Genomic DNA, 18,520 nt, shown 5'->3' with positions numbered 1-18,520 from the left:
AATGAGGGAGGGGTCTAAGGGTAGGGGGTCTACCCCTCCCCCTTTGGAAAATTTTTAGTTTTGAAACGTCCTTAGATGCAATCTGGTGCATATTGTAAGTCAAATTTTATTTGCCGACGGATCTGGAAGTGGTGACTGAAATGAGGGAGGGGTCTAAGGGTAGGGGGTCTACCCCTCCCCCTTTGGAAAATTTTTAGTTTTGAAACGTCCTTAGATGCAATCTGGTGCATATTTTAAGTCAAATTTGACACGGAAGAAGCTCCCGTTCTCCTTTTCTCTATTGAGCTTTCCTTCTTTCTTCCCCTTCCGCTCTCTTCACCTTTTCTCCTTTTGCCGACAGACCCAAAATTTGCCGACAGCGACCAAATTATTGGGGGTGTGTGACACCCCCCCACCCCCCCCCCCGCTCGCTACGCCCCTGATACTGTAATTAATTTTATATGGTCCAGTGTACCTCCAGGGTGGGATGGGGGAGGGTGGATGAGAAGAGAGAGTTGGCGGTGGAAAGAGATCGATACACATACAAGTTAGCTTAGGTTGGGAGCATTTATAGCCGTAACCATGAACGTTTGTTTTATTTCACTTTAAGCAATATTGATAATGGAACCACATATTGCAGTCAAAATTTATACCAAAAAAAACCCCGAAGTCCCCTTATTTGTCTGTGTTATGCTAACTCAACAAACTCCGTCTTTGTAGAACCTAGCAATTACCCTGATTGACACATGGAAACTTCAAACCAATACCAAACGACCCCTTTTGCATCTCGCCAGCAACAATTGTCGTGTGATCCTCGTCTAAAGCGATATATTCCTTTAATTCTGTTGATATTTCCAGAATCTCGAACGAGGCTTCACAGTTAACGGCGTCGCTTGCATGTGTCCAATACTGACACACGTTCGATCCAGCCTCTGTTAATTCTTCCCGATATCGGTCCCACACGCTACAGAAGTCGACATCGCAGCTACATTCATGTAAGTTATCACACACCGAAAAATCAGGCGGTGTTTGCGATAAACTTAATTCCTGAGTGTAATCTTCTAACGCTTGAAGATTGTAGTCATTCGGCTCCTGACAACCACCCGATATCTGTCCCTCCATTTTGAGCTTAAAGTCTCCGTGTTGAAAATCGATGGAAACATGCGTTTCATTTCTGTTGTGTACAAGTCTCTCTGCTTGTATTTTGTTAGTTATGGCAACATTTGGGTCGAAATAGACGCCCTCTGTTGACGTGTATCGAGGTAGAACCAATGACAGCTGACCTGGTTGATCAGGTTCAGAACTTAAGAAAGGTAACATGAAAGAGAATGCATCAGAATCTAATGCAACGTCACAATCAGGGTCTAAGGATGACTCATCACGAAGAACGGCCGACACTGTCCCGTAAGCAATTACAACGACATGCTGGTCCTCACAGACATGGTCTTTACAGGAATGATAAGATGGCAGGAAAAACTTCATGTCTAAAAGGATGATAAGAGATGATTCCATTTTGATTTACAATTTTTACATATGAATGTTACAGACCACTTGCAAACAAAATCCGATGATGCATGTTGTACTTTGGTAACACATTTATTTGCTGAGAAAATGGGTCTTTGAACAACAGAGGCTAATAAGTGAAAACGTCTGGCTTACACAGTCTAGCACACAGATTATCAGATCTAGTCTAAAAGAAGCAAAACCCATATACAAATTTGGGATTTAGCCTTTATACTTAAAAACTACTTACCACTTTTCTCTGAAGTCATCTCATCAATCCTGGATTGAAGTTTGCTTCGATTTACAGGAATAAATACGATCCAGCCATCGAACTCTTCCTGAGACAGGTCAACAGTTATAACATCAGCCTCGACACTCCATTCCACCACAGCTAAGAGGCAACAGAGTAGATACAACTTTGGAAACATCTTGCGACTAGAAACGGAGAAGGCCAGTACAATAATGTCATCCTCTTACTTTGCGTGTATTTGATTTCACGTTTAACTTAATGCTTGGTTAGATTTTGAAAAGATTTGCTGGTATATGGGCGTAATATGAATACTATTTAATTTGAAGATGTAACCTAGCTTATTCTCATCAAACTTTCAAAGATTCGAAATGGACGGTCACAGTTCAATTGTACGTTGCCACTTTCTAATTGATTTGCTGAGATTCATTAATTTTAATGTCAGGAAACTATCAAAATTAATAAGATATTTAAATATATTCGATAATTAAATTAGGCAAACAATGTAATTATCTTCTAATATGCAGTGAGACTATCCTGTCCATACCGACGCACTTTGTCTTTCAAAGTAATTTTCTTATCTTCACAATTTTCTGTATTGGTATAGCCGTTGTAGTAGGGCCCAGTTTCAAATTCGAAAAACCCGCATTGACACCAGGTCCTCGGAACTACAAGTGGCCGAATTATTTGTTTTTATTTGTTATTCTGTTATTAGTTATGACTATAAACAGTTAAGTAATGACTAAGGTATTTTTTAATACATTGTATTGGCCTATGTTGGATTTAAACCCTACTTTTGATAATAAAAGTGTATGCCAGATTACCATTACCCCCCCCCCCCCATCCGTATACGCCTATGACGTCCAGTACCAAAACACACCATCACCAGCCCAAACACACACAAAATTTGATTCCAGGATGAGAACATTTCAGCCGTGTGAATTGTTTTCTATCACTGGGCTCGATATTAATAATTTTAGAATAATTATTCAAAGGATGGCCCTTTTTCTGATTATATTTAATATTCAATCTTGTCAACTTAATTGAGCTGTTCTTAAATTTAACTGAGCTATTCACGACATAAATAAGTGATAATAATTATGAACTGTAACGGTTTACATAATTATGACGGTATCAAGTTAATTGAGCTGTTCTTAAACTTAATTGAGCTGATCTTAAACTTAACTAAGCTATTCACGACATAAATAACTGATAATAATAATAATAAACTGTACCGGTATACATAATTATGACGGTATCAATTTTTAAAATAAATACTTTAGTTGAATTATGTATATGTGTATAGCGAACTGTTTCTAAAATATAATGAACAAGTACGTTTCTCAATAATTTCGTGAAAACTAAGATATCTTAGTTGAAACTTTGACATTGCAACCCGCGATAAAATCAGATCCGTATCTTTGTACGGCTCTGTCTAATACACGAGCGCCATCACCGTTATGCGCTTGCTCAAAACGCAGACGACAGGTAAAGAACGGGATAACCAGCTGTGTGCACACGCAGAAGCGCACGTTGACGAAAGGACCATTTTCGTATACGGAGTGGGGGGGGGGGGGTAAATGTAAGGTATGCCTATGTCGTCCCGGGATGGCATCCCCTCCCGTTTTCGAGCGTTGGTCAATTGAATGGTGCTTGGACGCACAAATGACACTTTTATTACCTTTGACCTCCACACAAACAATATGATTCTTTTACCAATTATGGGAAAGCCACATGCCAAATATCAGAACTGCAGATGTTAGCTATATTGAGATATCGTGTTTACAAGCTTAGGCATCACACACACAATCACATAAACTTGACTGCATAGGTACCCCTACGGCAAGTAACCAAAAGGAGAAGGGAGGGGTGGGTGGGTTACAATTTGGCTATGCAGGAAAAAGAGGGCTGAGGTTTGCCCATGGACAATATATATCGATGCAAAGACCTGTAAAAGTTTCGAATCGTGTCCATATTTTAATTCTTCTGGGGTATTATGTATTAAATGATGAGTCTCAGTGCACTTCCAAACTTCCATCAAGTCTGCATCTGCACTTCCATCCAGACTTCCATCAAGTCTGCACTTCCAAATAATTGTATGAATTAAAAGTGAACTATAAAACACAAAGAATCACACACACAGTGTATTTATTGTGCTATGTAAGGAGTTTTATTGTCAAAATTATCGACAATTCATTTATCATAAATCATTTCATTTGATGTACTAAAAACTATACAATGAAAAGGAGTGGTATTTTAATTATATATACATTTTTTATGGACAAAACTCAAACAGTAAATACAGCATAAGATGATTCAATATATATACAAATATACAAATTAAAAAGAAATACTCTGAATTTGGTATTTTTACATGCACAAACAGCCCCCCAAAAGAAGAGACAAAAACACTCACATTTTACAAACAACATTATTTCATTATTAGCCTACTACTCCAAAAGCCCTATTTGCTCTTTAATTGTATTTCTATAGATTTATAATGCACTTAATAAACTTTTTAAACCTCTTGTGATAATATATTAACGTCATGAAAATACCTCTGGTCACGAAGGATCAGACCTGCTCAATCAAATTCATCAATTACTGTTTGGATATTTTGTTGCTATTCCAGCATTACATATGGTGGCAGTAGTGGGATTTGAGATGCTTGTACTGCCATCCTGTTCCACATTTGGTGGTACAAGCAGTGGGATTTTCTCATTGATTTACAAGTGTGATTATCACCACGGGAAAACTTTATAAATATATGTTGAGAGAGTGAAGTTTTTTTTTCGATTTAAATTGTAAGGGCCAGTCAATACTGTCCCTAGTAGGTATCAAAGACAACAAAAACAAGTGCTCAAAACTTACTGGATTTAAACCATTGTCGATCCTACTTTATTAAGTTCACATCCTCCAACCTTGAACATGAAAAATTCAAGTTGAGGGAATGTCAACTTTAATGAGCAGACAATACCCTCATCTATTTCACTGGGAATGATATATTAAAATAAATTACTAGACCTGACAACAGCCTGATCTAACTCAAGAAGAAGAACTTTCTTTTTCTTCAGGGCAAACCTTTCAATCTTCAATATCTTCATAGACTTCCTCTAGAATTTCCAATAGGAATTCTTTTACAACACGTAAGTGTCATTTGAAACACACACCATATCCTTTCCGAAAACATGGGACTGAAAAATGTCTTTCCTAAATTTCGATACAGTACAATTTTAGTTTCTTACATTAAGCCCAAATTGTGCCTCGAGACTGCACACTTGATAACATGAATATTCATTATTGTACCCATGTGATCACCCAACTATTCACATCCTTGCTAGGAAGTAACCATTGGAAATGTTCTTATTTTTGTGAAGGAAATATATGTAGGAAAGTGTGCTCTTTTGGATTTATTCATGAAATTTCACATTCTACATGATGTATCCTTGCAATCAAGCCTATTAAACTTTTGATAATAAGGTGATGCGATTATTACCTCAAGTTAGATATTTGATATTCATGATCTGTCCTTTGCTCAAATTAGCTGGTAACTTCACTTATCATGTTTATTGTATTAATGCTGCGGCAACATACTACAATATTACTGTATCATGTAAAGCAAACATGAAGTGTCACTGCAGGTTTCACGTTGAGCTTATCATAAATCATTCTCTTACTACTAATACCACCCTCCAACCATCCTTAAAGGACGACTTTAGGCACAGAATTCAATGTGGTATGTTGTAGACCAATAAAACCACACCGCTTTACTTGTCCAGCTCTGATTTCTAGACTACTTTAAATTTCTGAGAAATGACCCTTTAAACAATACTTTCTCTAATACCTTTCCACAGACCATTATGTCAGTTCCTCAGATGCAACAGAAATCTCAATGGGTGAAATGTAAGACCTTTATTACCTCAAATGACAAGTGACCACCAAGACGGTTAGTCGGTACCTTCACCCCGCTTTACGCTGAGGGCGATTGGGAGCACTAAATTGGTCTTAGTAATTGACCGAGAGTAGGAGGAAATGTACCAAGACCAAATAACACTGAACTTTATATCCACCCCGAAATCAATCAACCACCCTCTACATCTTCCTCACCCGATATCGACAAACCACCTTGAGGATCGACCTTACCCGATATCGACCAGCTACCCTTTACATCTATCTCACCCGATATCGATCAACCATGCACCCCTGGCATCTACCACACCCGATATCAACCAACCACCATTGGTATATACCCCACCCGATATCGACCATCCACCCTTCACATCTACCTCACCAGATATCGACCAACCACCATTGGCATCTACCTCGTCGAATCCACGCCTGCGTAATAATTACCAATACCATTGAAATGTACCTTTTCCTGCGACAACCTCTTAGGCTGGTATCGCGATACTTTCAGGACACTGCAAACATCCTCTCTCCATGATATATATTCCAGAACTGGCCTCTCTGGAAATGACCACCACATAGTAAGCGTCAGAATAGTCATAAACATCAAATGAAAGAGGAGTGGTGCAGTTATAGGGTAGCATACTCCTATTATAGTCTATATCAATCCGCCAGGATGTTCTCCTTCAGGAAAAGTGCCAAAATGCAGTAGGAGAACATCTTTCTTGATATGTTATCAATCAAGACGTGGTTATTTGTGGCTTGCATGTTGAAGAGCATGAATGGAAGTAAATGTGGTGTAAAACACGGCTCAATTGAGGCAATTTTTGACCCCCTTAGGCCTCCCAGGATCAGCGAACGAAAGTTGTCTACTACTTAGTGAAGAGGTTTGTTTACAAGTGACGAAAACTTCAGACTCTGATAGCAAAAAATCTGCGCGGTCATGATACGGAAAAATTGATGGTGCCATGAAAGGCCAACTTGTCAGCTATCCAGTGATGGGTAGCGTTTAGCTAGTGAGAACTTCTATCTAGACTTAGAGGCCACATTACTTTTGTGATTTAGTGTGTAAATCAATGGGGCTTTTAATGGGCGTATGCTACCATATAGTGTTACGAAGATTGAAAGATACCTTATGCTTGGCTTTGCGTTATGCTTGCCAATATGGATGGTTAAAATCGCCAGAATATTTTGGAAATGCAAAAATTAAACACGAACAGTTGAATAATAGACTAAAGTGTTTTTTAATACAACATATGGGCCTTTGGTGGAATCAACTCCTACCTTTGATAATAAGCAGTGTATGCCAGATTCGCGTTGCCATCAGGATTGGCTTTACCGTTGCCTAGGTGTGAAGTTTGGAATGCAATATTACCGATAATGCTGTGTTTTATTGTTCGGGCAAACGGAGAGAAGGATTTTTCAAATGATCACGTGACGTATGACGTCTATCTATACAAAGTGTTGCAGCCCCGCTCTGTACGCTTATGATGTCCAGTACCAAAACACACCATCACCGGCCCAAACACACACCGTACAAAAACTCATTTCAGGATGAGCAAAGTTCAGGCGTGTGAATTGTTTCTTTATCATTGGGTTCGATATTTATAAGTTTAGAATAATTATTTCAAGGATGAGCCCTTTTTCTAATTACTTTCATAATATATTCTAATAATCTCGTCAACTTAATTGAGCTATTCTTAAACTTAACTGAGCTATTCAGGATAAAAAAGCAAGTGATAATAATAATGAACTGTACCGGTAAACATAATTATGACGGTATCAAGTTTTTAAATAAATACTTTAATTAAAATATGTATATGTGTATAGTAAACTGTCCCTGAAATACAAGTACTCACGTTTCTCATTTATTTCGTGAACTAAGATATCTAAGTTTAAACTCTGACATTATATTAAAGGAACTCTAGATAATATTATACAAGAGCGCCATCATCTTTAATTTACCGTAATGCACTTGCTCAAAACGCAGACGACAGGGTTAAAAAATAATAACCTGCTGTGTGCACACCATAGAAAGTGAAGTAGGAAGAATGACGTCATGCGACATATACTGCAGCCACCCGTCCAAGTGGTGGCGCTTTGTTTGTACGGCAAGAAAGTACCGGCGCCTAATACAAACACTACGTATTTGACATAACTAAAGTGATAAAGTTGACATTAATCACTCGAAATTGTGATATCGTAGTTTCACAGGTAATTCTTAGGAAGCGATAGTAGAAGAAATTACAAAGGAATCGTATTACTTTACTAGTGTCGTCTGCTCAGCTGTTGTATTGTTATTCACTGGACCATGGATATAGTAAACCTAGACCCTTAGACCGGCTACGGCTGTCCTTTCGAATGAGTTATGACTAAAGCCTATATGAAAAAATTTAAAACCACCTCATTTTACGTAAAACTGTCTCTCTAAGGATGGATCCACATGCCAGAATAACATGCAGGGATGACGGAAATGATGTTCTGGGCTTATAACTAACAATTTAATACTAGGAAAATAGGCTACTACCCACTTTGCAACATTAACATTAAACTGAGAACTGCATGCACATACTAATATGGAAAATATTACACAATAATAAGTGTGTGTGCATGGGAAGGTGGTTGGGAGGAGGGAGGGTTGCTTTTTCACGGCACTTTTCAGGGACAACTATGACACTATTTGAGTGGAGCACTAAAATAAATACAAACAAGTTTTCACAGTTGGTTCTTAAGTCAGGAGTAGAGTACTTACCACTCTAGTCGCCATACATGTCTCTGTTGTGGAAAGTACACCTACTCCTTCAATAAGGTGGGTAAAATCAAATTCAGTTTCAAAGTCTAATGCATGTATTTGTATATGTTCAATTTCTTTAGTGCACACTCAGATGTGCACCGACGGTAGCATACGCCCATTAAAAGTGATAAGTGAAGTGATTATATTCTTATATTCAGTCAGATGATTTTGCCTGCCATCTCATCCAGTCATAAAACAACTCCTTGTATTGACAGGCGTCTGTTCACTTATATTTTGATATTGACAATATACTGTAATTGATTTTATATGGTCCAGTATACCTGCAGGGTGGGATGGGGGAGGGTGGATGGGAGGAGAGAGTTGGCGGTGGAAAGAGATCGATACACACACACGTTAGCTTAGGTTGGGAGCATTTAGCCGTAACCATGAACGTTTGTTTTATTTCACTGTAATCAATATCGATAATGTTATGGAACACCATATATTGCAGTCAAAATTTATACCAAAAAAACCCCCGAAGTCCCCTTATTTGTCTGTGTTATGCTAACTCAACAAACTCCGTTCTTTGTAGAACCTAGCAAATACCCTGATTGACACATGGAAACTGTAAACCAATACCAAACAACCCCTTTTGCATCTCTCCAGCAACAATTGTAGGGTGATCCCCGTCTAAAGCGATATATTCCTTTAACTCTGTTGATATTTCTAGAATCTCGAACGAGGCTTCACAGTTGACGGCGTCGCTTGCATGTGTCCAATACTGACACACGTTCGATCCAGCCTCTGTTAATTCTTCCCGATATCGGTCCCACACGCTACAGAAGTCGACATCGCAGCTACATTCATGTAAGTTATCACACACCGAAAAATCAGGCGGTGTTTGCGATAAACTTAATTCCTGGGTGTAATCTTCCAACGCTTGAAGATTGTAGTCATTCGGCTCGTGACAACCACCCGATATCTGTCCCTCCATTTTGAGCTTAAAGTCGCCGTGTTGAAAATCGATGGAAACATGCGTTTCATTTCTGTTGTGTACAAGTCTCTCTGCTTGTATTTTGTTGGATATGGCAACATTTGGGTCGAAATAGACGCCCTCTGTTGACGTGTATCGAGATAGAAACAATGACAGCTGACCTGGTTGATCAGGTTCAGAACTTAAGAAAGGAAACATGAAAGAGAATGCCTCAGAATCTAATGCAACGTCACAATCAGGGTCTAAGGATGACTCAGCACGAAGAACGGCCGACACTGTCCCGTAAGCAATCACAACGACAAACTGGTCCTCACATACGAGGTCCTTACAAGAATGATAAGATGGCAGGAAAAACTTCACGTCTAAAAGGATGATAAGAGATGATTCCATTTTGATTTACAATTTTTACATATGAATGTTACAGACCACTTGCAAACAAAATCCGACGATGCATGTTGAACTTTTATAACACATTAATTTGCCGAAAAAATGGGCCCTTGAACAAAAGAGGCTAAAAAGTAAAAACGGCTGGGTTACACAGTCTAGAACACATATTATTAGATCAACTCTTAAAGAAGCAAAATCTATTAATAAATTTGGGGTTAAGCCTTCACTTATAAACTACCGTACTTACCACTTTTCTCTGAATTGATCTCATCAATCCTGGATTGAAGTTTGCTTCGATTTACAGGAATAAATGTGATCCAGCCATCGAAAACATCCTCAGACAGGTCAACAGTTATAATTTCAGCCTCGTCACCCCATTCCACCACAGCTAAGAGGCAACAGAGTAGATACAACTTTGGAAACATGTTGCGACTAGGAACGGAGAAGGCCAGTACAATAATGTCATCCTCTTACTTTGCGTTGTATTTGATTTCACGGGTAACTTGATGTTTAGTTAGATTTGGAAAATATTTGCTGGTATATGAGACTAATATGACTAATATTAAATTTGAAGATGTAACCAACTAATTCTCATAAAACTTTCAAAGATTCGAAATGGACGGTCACAGTTAAAACGCACGTTGCTACTTTTTTTTTTAATTTGCCGAGATTCATTAATTTTAATGTAAGGAAACATTAAAATTTATTTAGATATTTAAGTATATTCGATAATTAAAACAGGCAAACAATGTTATTATCTTCTAATATGCAATGAGACTCCTGTCCATACCGACGCATGTAGTTAACTATTTTGTATTCGACTAATCACATTGTCCATATCCAAGTAACTTGATATTGAAAAAATTACTTGCTTTTCTAATGTCCAGAATGGGCTTGGAAGCCCAATTTGATTGGGCGGGGAGGGGGGGGGGGATGAGGGCTATTACGACTTGCCCGAAAAACGTATCTAAATATGGAATGGCGTACTGGTGAGATCCCCCTCACCTTTGAAATTCGAATTCGTTATAAGGAATGCCAACAGTGATACATATCACAAAATCGTCTTGGACAAAGAAGGAAAGCATGGAGTAGGAACTGTTATGCCGCAAAATATAATAATTGAAGCAAAATGTAATCTTAACCAGATAAGTAATAACTTTCGCCAAATATGTTTAATCTTAACGTAAAATGTGATAACTTTGACGTTAAATGTAATAATCCTTTAACGATTTAAGTAATGACTTTTGGATGCAAAATTAAATAAAAAATATGAACTAGAAATGTAATATCACAAAATGTGATAACCCTGTGTCAACCAACACAACCGCTATGCGTGCTCTGAATATTAACTGGAATTAACGTAAATACAAGTGATGTAACCAAATTGTTCTAAAGGAGCTAAAAGTGTTCAGTGAGGTTTAACATGGAGCAAATATTGTGACTGATGATGTAATAACCACCGACAATGTAATACGACTGATAACGTAACGAACCAGAACTCAAAGTTGAGTTGTGATTCCTTGCCGAATAACCTATTTCGTGTCAAAACAAGAAACGTGAGATTGTATTGCTGCATAACAAACAGAGTTTGCCAAATATTAATCAGTGCATATACTATCATCTCTGTTCATTTGTTGTGATGTAATAAACAAATCAATTTTTCTTTCAAAGTAATTTTCTTATCTTTACAATATTCTCGTAGAGCCCAGTTTCAAATTCGAATGTGGCCGAATTTATTTGGCCCAAATGGCCTGAATTGTACCAATTTGGGGCTTTGAAATGAATCAACCGAATCTTAGCTGATTCAAAAGAATCAGCTAAGAGGTGACTAAAGTATGAAGTTGTGGTAAGGTTGTGCCGTTAAAAAGGGGCGGGTGGGGGAGAGAGAGGGGGGATGCGGGTTGGTGATACAAATAGAATGAGGATACGGATGGATTTATGAGGAAAGGGTTTGCATTCGTTGCCGCTAAATGAGAGGTGGTAGATGATACTGATCCTAAAGAAGAGCTTGCCAAAGGCTTGGAAATCGGGATTTGAAGTTTACTATGGTCGCAAAGCTACTGCCGCTTCCACCAAAGGGGTCTCATCTGCAAAAGAGTGGGAAATGGGGTCGAAAAAGCATGAAGAACTGATACAACCCACCCCAAGGATTATAGGCGACACTCGCCACAGGTGAAGAGCATACGTTATAAGCAGCTTCTAAAACAACTGAGAAATGCGCGCAGCGTATGGTGGAGCGAGAGGCCAGGATATATCCCCGGTCTGCATATGATGTAGGGGAAAGGTTCTCACTCGTTATCCTGGTAAAAATGGAAAAACTAATGGAAAGAAAAGGGGTTTCATATTAGGTTAGTTGTTAAGATGAAGCGGTAGCCAAAACAGGTATAAAGTCAGGTTTGCTTACCCTCTTTCCGAAAAATAAAGGAGAGGAGTCGTTTTCTGTCAGTAACGTAAAAAGTACAACAACGGTTCCAGAAGGGCACACCGCGAGAAATTTTTGAAGCCATACAAGAACGAGGATTTCCTTTTAGATCGCCTAAACTCGGCGCACTTCGTTATTTCGTACATCTACCAGGTGACGACAACTGTCGGTTCTCTGTGATATGTTCATGCATTCTTGGTACCGGTTTGTTCATGTCGGCTGAAACTGTCAAAGAAGTCATAGTTGATTATCTCGTAAATCACCCGCATTATCAAGATTTCACTGAACTTTCACTTGTCCTCATATGTCCTCGGCATGGCACAAGGTGGCACTTATGGGGATCACAGCACTCTACAAGCTGCCGCAGACGTACATAATATAGAATTGTAGTCATTTCCTCACTTGGTCCAGCTGCTACAGTTGGTATTTCACCAAGACTGTCAGTACCTACACTCCGCTTTATGTCGAGGGCGCTGGAGAGCACTACGTCGGTCTGAGTAATGACCGAGTGTGAGAGAAAATGAACGAAGACCAAATAACACTGGACTCTATCTACCCCCAAATAAATCAACCACCCTCTATATCTACCTGACCCGATATCGACCAGCTATACCCTTTACATATATCTCACCCGATATCGACCAACCACCATGGCATCTACCTCACCCGATATCGACCAACCACCATTGGTATCTTTCTCACCCGATATCGACCAACCACCATTGGCATCTACCGCATCGAATCCACGGCGGTTCTCCTTCGACATTTGTCACTTTCATGAAGGAGAACAATCGGGAGGATTGATATAGACTCTAATAGGAGTATGCCACCTTATGCCTGTCATATACGATGATTTACATCGGAACTTGACCTATAGCACCATCGATTTTCTGAACCACCAGCTATCTTAGAAATAATATGAATCACATTTAAAACCCAAGGAAAACACATTTATTGGATGTAATTTGACGAAATTTTGACTAAAAAATAAAACTGCAGATACTACATCAACCCGCGACTTTCCAAAATGGATGCTGTATTTTAAACGTTGCTTTAAGACTTAGCTTGGTTGATTTATAAATGAACATTATTGTATGACATGTATATCGTGACACTATGAATGCTATGAATGAGTCAAAACCTTTATCACAAAAACAAAATCCATATGTGAGACAATGTCAGGTTCATTTGAAAATAAACTTTGTTACTTTCTTATTGAATAGCCGATATTCATCAATTTTAATGTAAAGGCATTAAAAATGGATTAAATATCAATAATATATATTCGAAAATTAAAATAAGTAAGTGAAGTGATTATATTCTTATATTCAGTCAGATGATTCTGCCTGCCATCTCATCCAGTCATAAAACAACTCCTTGTATTGACAGGAATCTGTTTGACACTTACATTTTCATATTGATAAGATACTGTAATTGATTTTATATGGTCCGGTATACCTGCAAGGTGGGGTGGGGGAGGGTGGAGGGGTGGAGAGAGGTGGCGGTGGAAAGAGATCGATACACACACTAGTTAGCTTAGGTTGGGAGCATTTTAGCCGTGACCATGAACGTTTGTTTTATTTCACTGTAATTAATAGTGATAATGTTATAGGAAACTTGCTGTCAAAATTTATACAAAAAAAGCGAAGTATTCTTAATTGTCTGTGTGTTATGATAACTCAACAAACTTCGTATATTGTAGAACCTAGCAATTACCCTGACTGACACATGGAAACTTTAAACCAATACCAAACGACCCCTTTAACATCTCTCCGGCAACAATTGTAGTGTGATCCCCGTCTAAAGCGATATATTCCTTTAATTCTGTTGATATTTCTAGAATCTCGAACGAGGCTTCACAGCTGACGGCGTCGCTTGCATGTGTCCAATGCTGACACACGTTCGATCCAGCCTCTGTTAATTCTTCCCGATATCGATCCCACACGCTACAGAAGTCAACATCGCAGATACATTCATGTAAGTTTTCACACACCGAAAAATCAGGCGGTGTTTGCGATAAACTTAATTCCTGAGTGTAATCTTCAAACGCTTGAAGATTGTAGTCATTCGGCTCGTGACAACCACCCGTTATCTGCCCCTCCATTTTGAGCTTAAAGTCGCCGTGTTGAAAATCGATGGAAACATGCGTTTCATTTCTGTTGTGTACAAGTCTCTCTGCCTGTATTTTGTTAGTTATGGCAACATTTGGGTCGAAATAGACGCCCTCTGTTGACGTGTATCGAGATAGAAACAATGACAGCTGACCTGGTTGATCAGGTTCAGAACTTAAGAAAGGAAACATGAAAGAGAATTCATCGGAATGTAATGCAACGTCACAATCAGGATCTAAGGATGATTCATCACGAAGAACGGCCGACACTGTCCCATAAGCAATCACAACGACATGCTGGTCCTCACAGACAAGGTCCTTACAGGAATTATAAGATGGCAGGAAAAACTTCACGTCTAAAAGGATGACAAGAGATGATTCCATTCTGATTTACAATTTTTTACATATGAATGTTACAGACCACTTGCAAACAAAGTCCGATGATGCATGTTGTACTTTGATAACACATTTATTTGCTGAGAAAATGAGCCCTTGAACACAGAGGCTAAATAGTGAAAACGGCTGGGTTACACAGTCTAGAACACATATTATTAGATCAACTCTTAAAGAAGCAAACCTATATACACATTCGGGATTTAGCCCTAACTTAAAAACTACTTACCACTTTTCTCTGAAGTTATCTCATCAATCCTGGATTGAAGTTTGCTTCGATTTACAGGAATAAATACGATCCAGCCATCGAACTCTTCACGAGAAAGGTCAACAGTTATAATTTCAGCCTCGTCACCCCATTCCACCACAGCTAAGAGGCAACAGAGTAGATACAACTTTGGAAACATCTTGCGACTAGGAACGGAGATGGCCAGTACAATAATGTCATCCTCTTACTTTGCGTGTATTTGATTTCACTTTTAACTTAATGCTTGGTTAGATTTTGAAAAGATTTGCTGGTATACGGGTCTAATATGAATATTATTTAATTTGAAGATGTAACCTAGCTTATTCTCATCAAAACTTTCAAAGATTCGAAATGGACGGTCACAGTTCAATTGCACGTTGCCACTTTCTTATTGATATGCCGAGATTCATTAATTTTAATGTCAGGACACTATCAAATTAATTGGATATTTAAATATATTCGATAATTAAAATAGGCAAACAATGTAATTATCTTATAATAAGCAGTGAGACTATCCTGTCTATACCGACGCATGTAGTCATAAATTTCTTGTATTCGACTAATCATATTGTCCATATCCAAGTAGTTTGATATTGAAAAAAGACTTGCTATTGTAATGTCCAGAATGGGCGATGGAGCCAAATTTTATTTGGGGGTGGGGTGGGGGCTGTGACGATTTGTCCAGAAAATGATACCCTTATGGAATGGCGTTCTGGTGAGATCCCCCTCACCTTTGAAATTCGAAAAAAGAAGGAAAGCATTGAGTGCGAACTGTTGCGCCGCAAAATATAATAATTGACGCAAAATGTATTATTAACCAGATAAGTAATAATTTTCGCCGAAAAAATGTAATCTTAACGGAAAGTGTGATAGCTTTTGACGTTAAATGTAATAATCCTTTAATGAGTCACAGGTAATAACTTTTTGACACAAAATGACATAAAAAATATTAACGAGAAATGTAATATCGCAACATGTTATAACCTGTGTCAACCAACACAACCGATACGTGTGTTCTGAATATTAAATGAAATTTACGTAAATACAAGTGATGTAACCAAAGTGTTCTATCTATGGAGCTTAAACTGTTCAGTGAGGTTTAACATGGAGCAAGTATTGTGACTGATAATGTAATAACCACCAACAATGTAATACGACTGATAATGTAACGAACCAGAACGCAAAGTTGAGTTGTGATTCTTGCCGAATAGCCTATTCCGTGTCAAAACAAGAAACATGAGGTTATATTGCTGCATAACAAGCAGAGTTGTCAAATATTGATCAGTGCAGCATATACCATCATCTTTGTTAATATGTTGTGATGTAATAAACAAATCACTTTGTCTTTCATTTTTTTATTCACAATTTTCTATATTGGTATAGCAATTGTCGTAGGGCCCAGTTTCAACTTCGAAAAACCAGCATAGACAACAGGTCCTCGGAACTACAGATGGCCGAATGATTTATTTGGCCCACATGGCCTGAATTGTACCAGTTTGGGGCTTGAAGATGAATGAACCGAATCTTAGCTGATTCAATAGAATCAGCTATGAGGTGACTAAAGTATGAAGTTGTGGTAAGGTTTTGCCGTTAAAAAGGGGGGTGGGGTGGGGGGTGAAGGTTGGTGATACAACTGGAATGAGGATACGGATGGATTTATGAGGAAAGGGTTTGCATTCGTTGCCGTTTGAAAGGAGAGGTGGTAGATGATACTGATCCTAAAGAAGAGCTTCCAAAGGCTTGGAAATCGGGATTTGAGGTTTACTACGGTCGCAAAGCTACTGCCGCTTCCACCAAAGGGCTCTCATCTACAAAAGAGTGGAAAATGGTGTCTAAAAAGCATGAAGGACTGATACAACCCACCCCAACGGTTATAGGCGACACTCGCCACAGGTGAAGAGCATACGTTAAGCAGCTTCTAAAACAACTGAGAAATGCGCGCATCGTATGGTGGAGCGAGAGGCCAGGATATATCCCCCGGTCTGTATATGACGTAGGGGAAAGGTTCTCACTCGTTATCCTGGTAAAAATGGAAAAACTAATGGAAAGAAAAGGGATTTCATATTAGGCCAGGTCCTAAGATGTAGCGGTAGCCAAAACAGGTATAAAGTCAGGTTTGCTTACCCTATTTCCGAAAAATAAAGTAGAGGAGTGGTTTTCTGTCAGTAACGTAAAAAGTAAAACGACAGTTCCAGAAGGGCACACCGCGAGAAATTTTTGAAGCCATACAATAACGAGTATTTCCTTTTAGATCGCCTAAACTCGGCGCACTTCGTTATTTCGTAAAATCTACCAGGTGACGACAACTGTCGGTTCTCTGTGATATGTTAATGCATTCTTAGAACCAGTTTGTACATGTCGGCTGAAACTGTCAAAGAAGTCATAGTTGATTATCTCGTAAATCACCCGCATTATCAAGATTTCACTGACCTTGCACTTGTCCTCATATGTCCTCGGCATGGCACAAGGTGGCACTTATGGGATCACAACACTCTCCAAGCTGCCCCAGACGTACATAATAAAGAATTGTAGTCATTTCCTCACTTGGTCCAGCTGCTACAGTTGGTATTTCACCAAGACTGTCAGTACCTACACTCCGCTTTATGTCGAGGGCGCTGGAGAGCACTACGTCGGTCTGAGTAATAACCGCGAGTGTGAGAGAAAATGAACGAAGACCAAATAACATTGGACTTTATCTACCCCAAATAAATCAACCACCCTCTATATCTACCTGACCCGATATCGACCAGCTATACCCTTTACATATATCTCACCCGATATCGACCAACCACCATGGCATCTACCTCACCCGATATCGACCAACCACCATTGGTATCTTTCTCACCCGATATCGATCAACCACCATTGGCATCTACCGCATCGAATCCACGCCGGTTCTCCTTCGACATTTTGTCACTTTCATGAAGGAGAACAATCGGGAGGATTGATATAGACTCTAATAGGAGTATGCCACCTTATGCCTGTCATATACGATGATTTACATCGGAACTTGACCTATATATAGCAACATCGATTTTCTGAACCACCAGCTATCTTAGAAATTATACGAATCACATTTAAAACCCAAGGAAAACACATTTATTGGATGTAATTTTACGAAATTTTGAATAAAAAATAAAACTGCAGATACTACATCAACCTGCGACTTTCCAAAATGGATGCTGTGTTTTAAACGTTGCTTTAAGACTTAGTTTGGTTGATTTATAAATGAACTTTATTGTATGACATGTATATCGTGACACTATGAATGCTATGAATGAGTCAAAACCTTTATCACAAAAACAAAATCCATATGTGAGACAATGTCAGGTTCATTTGAAAATAAACTTTGTTACTTTCTTATTGAATAGCCGAGACTTAATTTTAATGTAAAGACATTAAAATGGATTAAATATCAATTATATATATTCGAAAATTAAAATCAGTAAGTGAAGTGATTATATTCTTATATTCATTCAGATGATTCTGCCTGCCATCTCATCCAGTCATAAAACAACTCCTTGTATTGACAGGAATCTGTTTGACACTTACATTTTCATATTGATAAGATACTGTAATTGATTTTATATGGTCCGGT

At 38.6% G+C, this 18,520-nt stretch overlaps 1 protein-coding gene across 1 annotated transcript; it reads right to left on the bottom strand.

Annotated features, from left to right (window-relative positions):
* Positions 1-550: 550 nt before the first annotated feature.
* Positions 551-1,910, bottom strand: LOC139958461 (uncharacterized). The gene is made up of 2 exons (XM_071955557.1): positions 1,733-1,910; positions 551-1,463 (listed from the first exon to the last, which is right to left on the bottom strand). The coding sequence occupies exons 1-2, from the start codon at positions 1,908-1,910 to the stop codon at positions 703-705; spliced, it is 939 nt and encodes a 312-aa protein (XP_071811658.1). The 3' UTR covers positions 551-702.
* Between the last annotated feature and the right edge of the window lie 16,610 nt (positions 1,911-18,520).

This window comes from Apostichopus japonicus, chromosome 18, assembly GCF_037975245.1.
Source record: "Apostichopus japonicus isolate 1M-3 chromosome 18, ASM3797524v1, whole genome shotgun sequence".
In the NCBI taxonomy this organism is placed as follows: Eukaryota; Metazoa; Echinodermata; class Holothuroidea; order Aspidochirotida; family Stichopodidae; genus Apostichopus; species Apostichopus japonicus.
The sequence above is the reverse complement of the archived record's forward strand: the minus strand, read 5'-3'. Positions and strand labels throughout refer to the sequence as shown.

Coding starts and splice junctions, on each gene's coding strand:
- LOC139958461 (XM_071955557.1), bottom strand. CDS start 1,910: ATGTTTCCAAAGTTGTATCTACTCTGTTGCCTCTTAGCTGTGGTGGAA. Junction 1,464..1,732: donor GATGACTTCAGAGAAAAGTG/GTAAGTAGTTTT, acceptor TCATCCTTTTAG/ACATGAAGTTTTTCCTGCCA.